The 7,733-nt window shown below is 24.8% G+C and overlaps 1 protein-coding gene across 1 annotated transcript in view; it reads left to right on the plus strand.

Moving 5' to 3' along the window:
• Window positions 1–7,733, plus strand: part of LOC111627349 (synaptogenesis protein syg-2-like) — a 67,876-nt gene that overhangs the window by 47,664 nt on the left and 12,479 nt on the right. Inside the window, exons 9-12 of the mRNA XM_023370910.1 lie at window positions 1,554–1,850; window positions 2,229–2,510; window positions 2,749–2,928; window positions 4,019–4,140. Coding sequence (XP_023226678.1) covers window positions 1,554–1,850; window positions 2,229–2,510; window positions 2,749–2,928; window positions 4,019–4,140 — 881 coding nt within the window. The remainder of the gene's footprint in view (window positions 1–1,553; window positions 1,851–2,228; window positions 2,511–2,748; window positions 2,929–4,018; window positions 4,141–7,733) is intronic.

The raw sequence follows: 7,733 nt of genomic DNA on the forward strand, positions 1-7,733 counted from the left end.
AATTTGCTGAAAACAGAAAATCAGATGCAATAGATTGCAAAGTAAGCAATCTATTGCATCTGATTTATTCAATATGGTATTACTTATCCTTTTGTTTCAGTACTCATAAAATGTAATAATCATAAACACGAACGTTGAGTCTTGAATCATAATAAAATACTGTATGTTGCTTAGTTGTTCATCAATGTGGTTGAGACATTATGATGATTTTCTGACGATAAACTTTTTCCATTCTGTTCGATCACAATGCACAGAATTTATAAAAATAACCTCTCTCTTATATTTTTCAATGTATATAAAAACGTCAATATTGTTTCATTATTTTTCATTAAATTTTAATCTCTTATAAAAAAAATGTCACTACAAATGGCAAAAATTTACTAGATAGGGTATTCTATTTGTACTTCTCACATGAACTTTTTATAGGTATTTGTAAGATACACAAACGCTTCACTTATATGATTGATATGTCTTTAATTAAAACAATTTATCTTTTATAACACTTTTTATAACACTAGCTCTTGCTAAATATTAATTAAATACAAAATTCTAATAAGTGTTTATTTTGTTATTCTGATGAAACTTCAGGCTTCCGTAAGAATATTTTTATCTTTGTTCTATGAGCTATTTTTATCATATACTTTTATATACTGTATATATATGAAATGGTTTTTAACAATATTCATCAGAAATGTCTTGTTAATATTAACAATTTGTTTTCTACTTTTTTCCGTAGAATGTTATAAGAAATGCGTTAGTTTTATTTTACAATTACAATACATATTCGAAACAAAACAACACATTTTCTAAAGAAAAAGTAGAACAAATTGTCATTCATTAAACATTTCTGAAAAATATTATCTTTAAAAATGACTTCTTATAACTATCTGTTAATGACTAGATCAATATATAATTATATCTCTAATATCTATTATTGCAATATATTAATTTATAAATAAATGGTTTCTATTTACTAATAATAATTATAATGCAGCTAGCATATATTCATCTGGATACAATAAGTGAAGTTCAAACTGTTTGAAATGTTCTAATCTCTCGATCTTTCTCTCTCTATCTTTCCTACAGATCAAACAAACACTTTTAATTCTATTAAATTTAGTAAAAGAAAATAAATTACTTTTAATTCAGCATTTAATTTTTATAATACATATAATATATTTTAAAATAAACATTTAAATAGCATATTTATTACAATAAACTTATAATATTTATAGGGCAACCAATATGAATTTTCTTATTATTTTTTTTTATAAAGGGTTACATCAAATCACGTAGGGACGTTACTCGTAAATTCTAAATATTTATTTATTAATTTCATTTTCAACTCTAATTGCCTTTTGTGGCATCTATTATATAGTATCACTTTAAAGCAACGATGATTCTAAAATATAATCAGATATTAATTTTTAATTTATTCTAAATTATTACAATACGAGAAAAGAAATGTACTGTAATTCAACATTTAATGACCTATATCGAATTTAACTGAAATAGAAAGTAAATATATTCATTTATATCATCTGTATGACCAGATAGGCCAGTAATTCGACGATCCCAAATGAAGTCAAAAGTTGCGAGCGATATAAAAGATACTGCAAAATTTCGATGCATCGCCGATTCTTATTCCAATACGTCCATCAATTGGTCCTATAAAAAGCAATTATTAGAAAGAAGTCCAAAATATGAAGTAAGAAATTCCGCACGAAACTCAACATGGGAATGTACTTTACTTGTCAAGCAATTGGAAGAATCAGATTTTGGTATTTACGAATGTATTGCAACTAATTCTCTTGGAAAGGACATTTTTCAATTCTTATTGGTCAAAAGAGGTAATTTTAAATTTATTTCAATATACGGAATAATTCAGACCAACCGTCGAAGTCAATTTTAAATGGAAGTATAATGCAAATAGGAAGAAATAAATTCAGAATTTTATATGATTTTCATATAGGCTATATTTCCCTGAAAGCTTTTTAAAAAGAAATTTGATATTTTTTAGATTTCACACACGCATTTTAGTAATGCATTTTTTACAATTTGATTTTATCTTTAATACTTCATGAGATATAAGGCATTGACGGTGATCTGAATCACGTATAAATATCTAATACTTTTATATTATTCAGTATAAGATATATTTATCAACGTTATTTAATTAATAAAGTATAAGAATTATTTAAAATCCATTAAAAATGTTTACATGTTAGGGCCACCAGAACCACCTGTTGATTTACAAGTTGTTAACGTCAGTAATAATTATATATTTATTATATGGAAACCGGGCTTTGATGGTGGTTACGTATCGTCATTTCGTATCAGATACAGACAGCTTGGAATAGAAACATATTACTTTCAAGATGCTGTAGCGATGAGACATAATCACAAAATTGTTGACCTGAAAGCTGGAACAGAATATTATATTGCCGTTTCTGCTTGGAATGATCTAGGACATAGTAATTTCACATCAGAAATAAAAGCCAGTACCACTGGTGAGTTACAAAAATATTTTCTGAGTTATTAACATATTAAAAAAATTATCAGCGATAGCTTATAAATTTAAGAAATATTTAATTAAAGAGTACGAAGATTAACCAAATGAAATCATTTCCTATTTTTAATTTATTAATTAATATTCTTATAATAAGAAAATAAGCTCGTAACTACAGTAAGTAAACTTAAATTGATTTATCTTGAGATAAAAGTTGAAAGTTTTTTTTTTCTTTTAAGAAATTGCGGTTATGGATTCTACACAAGCCTCTCCTGGCAAGAAAATCAAAAGCACTACTGGAAACTCCAAATGGTGGTGGATATGTGTTACAGCTGTCGGAACTGTCTTTGTGTTGGTTAATGTGATAGTTGTGATCTGTCTGATTCACAAGGGCAAGTGCTGTGCCAGGTCGATTGGAGGTAAGTGCAAACAACAAACATTGTTTTCTAACATCTGGTTCAGACAGAAATGATTACAGTTACGAACTGTTTTGATTAGTAGAACTTAATATATAAATTATTAACTTAATTAATATTTTATATATTAATTAAGTATTTAATATTAGTTTACTTAAATTATTGGAAATAATGAACAAAAAAATAACTATCTTAAATTTATATATGTATTTCAGTTTATTGGAATGTTTTTATTAACAAAAATATTATAAAATCATTTTCTGTTGACATTAACTAAGAAGTTTAAAAAAAATTAAGTTTTTTTCAAATTATTATTGAAAAATTAATTAAATAAATAACATATATTTGAAATTAATAATAAAACAATATTAACAATGTTTATTATATTTAACGTGAATTATATATTTACAATAAATATATTATGTAATGATTTTTATTATAAAATTAATTATATTCAATAAAATAGAAGAATTAATCGATTTCTATTATAATTCTTTGGTATAAGAGTTTAAATCGAACACGTTATAATTTTTAAAACCTAAATCTGATGCTGTTGTTTTATTTATTATAACAAACCATTTTAAAATATTGAATAAAAAGTTACGTATATATACTATACGTAAGAAGTGTAATAGTCGCACAAAAATATATCCTTGTATTTTTTTATGGAGTTAATAAAAAAGTCATAATAATTCAATACATGGGATAAGAACTTTTTGATGATGTTCTTTTTAGAAGAGAAATGGCTTATATATCTATCCTGTCGTAAAATTTATAGAAGCAATAAACTCTTGTTATGTTGTTTGTTTCAAATTTCACTTGTCACTTTCTAGTTAATACCTTGTTCTTTTCGAATTATGTATTGTAAAACGACTCATGTATTTTTTGAAAATATTATAAAGTTTAAGAAAATAAAATTATTCTTTTCAAAAAATTTATAAAGCAACTAGTAGAAAGGTTTGGAGACAGAAAAAGTCTTCCCGCTGTATTCTACATTTATGTATTGAAAAATTATGTATGATTTCAGATATTTTTGAATATAATTCAAGATAAAATTAATAATATATTAATCCAGAAACTTCACTTTTTGCAGGACAGTCTTGTGTTCATGACATTGATAAGCAAGTAAGATATACAATAGAAGGAAAGTCATTTTATATCACAGGAGAAAAATTAGATGTAGCTCATGAACACATAATGATGGAAAATATCAAAGTAAGATTTTAAATTTTATAAAAGATTACTTATGTATTAATTATCAGTTTAATTTTACGACGTATTCTTTTATTAACAGACAATTAATCTTTATATATCATTTACAACGTAAATTAATGTCTAATATGCTTACAAGAATTTTAAACTTTATATTTTTCAACGCTTAGAATGACTTGAATAGATTATGTAAATGGAGACTGAATAATGAAGCTAAAATCGGAAACACGGAACCATTGTTTTAAACTGTGTGTCAAAGCCAATTTTCTTAATTGTGAATCATCATCGGTTAAAAATATGATAGGAGATAACAACAAACTTAACAAGCAATTAATTATACAGTTTATAAAGCATTTAGTTATTTATCAAAATTTATAAAACATGACACACAATACTTTATTATTAATATAATATTTTTAAATATATTTTTCTACATATTCATTTTCATTATCTATCAAACAGAGAAGATACTTTATATTAAAAGTCGATATTTCATTATTAAGTTATTTTGATTCTTACTTAAGCTTATTTAATAATGAAAATTACGTGAAGTAGTTATATTATTTCTGCTATTCTATAAAACATATTAAATATTGAGTGATATAAATTTAAATAATTTATATACTCAATTTTAATTAATCACTGGTTTATATAACCAATATAAATCGGTGCTTATTCCACTCTAGTCTTTAGTGCTAGAGCGTTATAAAATCCGCAAACAAGTAAAATATGGTAGCTTACTATCATTCGTATAACATGAAAACTTGTTGAATATTCTATTCTTGGCAAATAAAATATCCGAGAATGCTATCCGAGAATAGAATGCAATGCTATTTTTTCCACAAAGTTACATTTACTTATCAAGAATCGAGCAACAACAAAATAAATAAGTTCGCAAAAAGATGTGAATGTGAAATCCTAACAACTTAAGAGTCCTGAGGCAGTCTGGTTTCCTCCTTCATTCTGAATAAAGCTAATGGATTTGATTTCAGAGAAATCCATCCGTTGATCTCTATTCATCTTTATTGGACTTGTTTATGATGAAATATTTTATGATATATGAAATAGATTTAAAATAGTATTTTTCGACGTAGCTTGAGTCAACAAAAATATATTCGCTTACATAAATTTATATAAATTATAATTATAAAATATAAAACATTATATTTCCAATATTAATTTCTTTAATAAGGACATTCTGATTAAAAAATCTTTATTTTAATTGATTAAAATATAACTTCTTTTATTTTTAGTGTATTAATTTTTATATTTTTTGAGTTAATTATGTGGGATGTAATTAATTAAAAATAATTAAAATTATTATTTACTGTGTTTATTAATAAAAAACAATAGGAAGTTTTATTTCGTATAGTTGAAGTACAGTACAGTAAAATAGATTTGAACAAAATTAACATGATTATGTTTTTCGAAAGTATTTTTTAATATTAACTTCGTTTAAAATAAATTAAATAAATTATTTTAAAACATAAGAATTTAAAGTAATATTATAAATAACGCAAATAATAATTCTAAAATAATTTTAAATATTTAATACTAAAATAGTTTAAAAGTATAAGTTATTATAGCATTATCTTTTAGAAATTAAGTAAAATTTTAAAAAAAAATCTAGAATGAAAACAAGTAAAACGGCAAAACCGTATTTGGGACAAGACTATGTCTCGGAGACGGAATCACTTTGATGCTCAAGGCAGGTCTCGTTCTCATTCTCCTATCTTCTTTGATATCGGTGCTTTCGGGCGCGATCATTCAAATTTCGCCGGCCACGCCCAGGAGATCATCCACGATGCATCTTCGATGAAATTAACCTATCCAATTTCGAAATTTCTCTCCGTTGCGTGTCGGCCCGGGTTGAATTTTTGTCCATGCGTAACGAAAATTTCCCGTTTTTGAAAAATATAATCGTGACTATTGTATCGTCCGAAATTATTTTTTTTATTTTGCACAAACAATATACAGTTTAACCCATTTATAACGTCATCCTAATAGAACGTCAAATTTTTATCGGTCCCACGATTTTACTTTAGTAGATAATGTTTAAAAAAACCCACCTGTAAGGACTTAAAACCATTTTAATGTCATATTTGAAGCACTCCCAAATTTACAAAATTAGATTACAAATGTTATTTAACATAGAAGAAACTACGTGTTCATTCCTAAGGTCAGAGTTCACTTCTTATAATGACTGTGGGTGGTACTCTCCCCCACCTGACTTTGACTTCGGTGGGGTGAGGTGGCTGTTTTGCCTGTCAGTAGAAGAGGGTCGCCATTTTGTATTTTATTTTGATTCGGTTCTCCGTCCCCCGACTACCTACGAGTCTGGATTTTTTATGCGCAAATGATTTTGGCACCTAATACTCTGTGCCAAATTGCAACTCTCGACATGTACTCCTTCATACCTCTATGCTGGTAAGAACATCAGGCAGTACGATTTTATAAACAAGACATAGTCTTGTCAATAATTCAAGACATCTTGTTTAAAAAATATTCATTAATTTCTAATTTTATATCTAAAATAAAACAGTTTTTTACTTTATTATTAAATAATCGATAACTATTTATCATTTAAAATATATTTCATAATCATTATTGTTAAGTATATTGTTTTCTAGGAAACAAATTATATATAAAACTCTAAAAAATCATTATTAAACAACTATTTATTAACTTAAAATTAAGTTAATAGATACAATTATTTAAAATAAATTTAAAATTCACAACTTGCGAATTTTACAATTTTATAAATTATAGTAATCCTTTTCGGTTAAAATATAATAACTTCGAATGCGATGCGTTTTCTAGTTCCATTTGAATTCGATTTTCTACTTCAACGACTTTGTCAAAATAATGAAATATATTAATTTTAATTAGAATATAAAATAGTTAGAAACAGTACATAGGGTAACTTTTTCAAACTTTGATTCAATGATTTATTATTACAGAAAAAGTGTTTTGTTCTATAAATAAATCGTAAGTATAAAATGATTGCATTGGGGAAAATATTTATATGGTGAATGTATAATATAATATATATAGAAAATATTTTTATAATATTTTTTTAATGCAATTGTTTACTTATCAATTGTTTGTTGAACAAAAGACTTTTCCTGTAATGATAGATAAGTGAATAAAACTTTGAAAAAATTATACATATTTAACAATTTATTTTAAATAATCACATCAATGTGAAAACATCAAAAACTTAAAATTATAAATTAGAAAACTAGTAATTACTGTATATCAATATTAAAAACTAGTTTTCTATTGGATCTTACTCAAGATTTTTAAAGATATGATGTAAACACATTATATATAAATTAAAAACACAATAATATAGCGTTAAACAAAATTAAATAAGTTTCTGAAGTCGATAAAAAGTTTTAGCTTAATTAATTATTTATATTTTAGCTTAATTAATTGTCAAAATAATTAAAACATCACACACTATTTATTAATTTCTAATACAATATAAATGAATTAGAAATTTATTTATTTATCTGTACAGAAATCGATTGATTAATCACATTTAAATTTTTAGAAACCCGAAAATATGTCCTGAACGTCAAAATTTTATCGGT

Source organism: Centruroides sculpturatus, unplaced genomic scaffold (assembly GCF_000671375.1).
Source record: "Centruroides sculpturatus isolate CEXI.00-Female unplaced genomic scaffold, Cexi_2.0 scaffold437, whole genome shotgun sequence".
Classification (NCBI taxonomy): Eukaryota; Metazoa; Arthropoda; class Arachnida; order Scorpiones; family Buthidae; genus Centruroides; species Centruroides sculpturatus.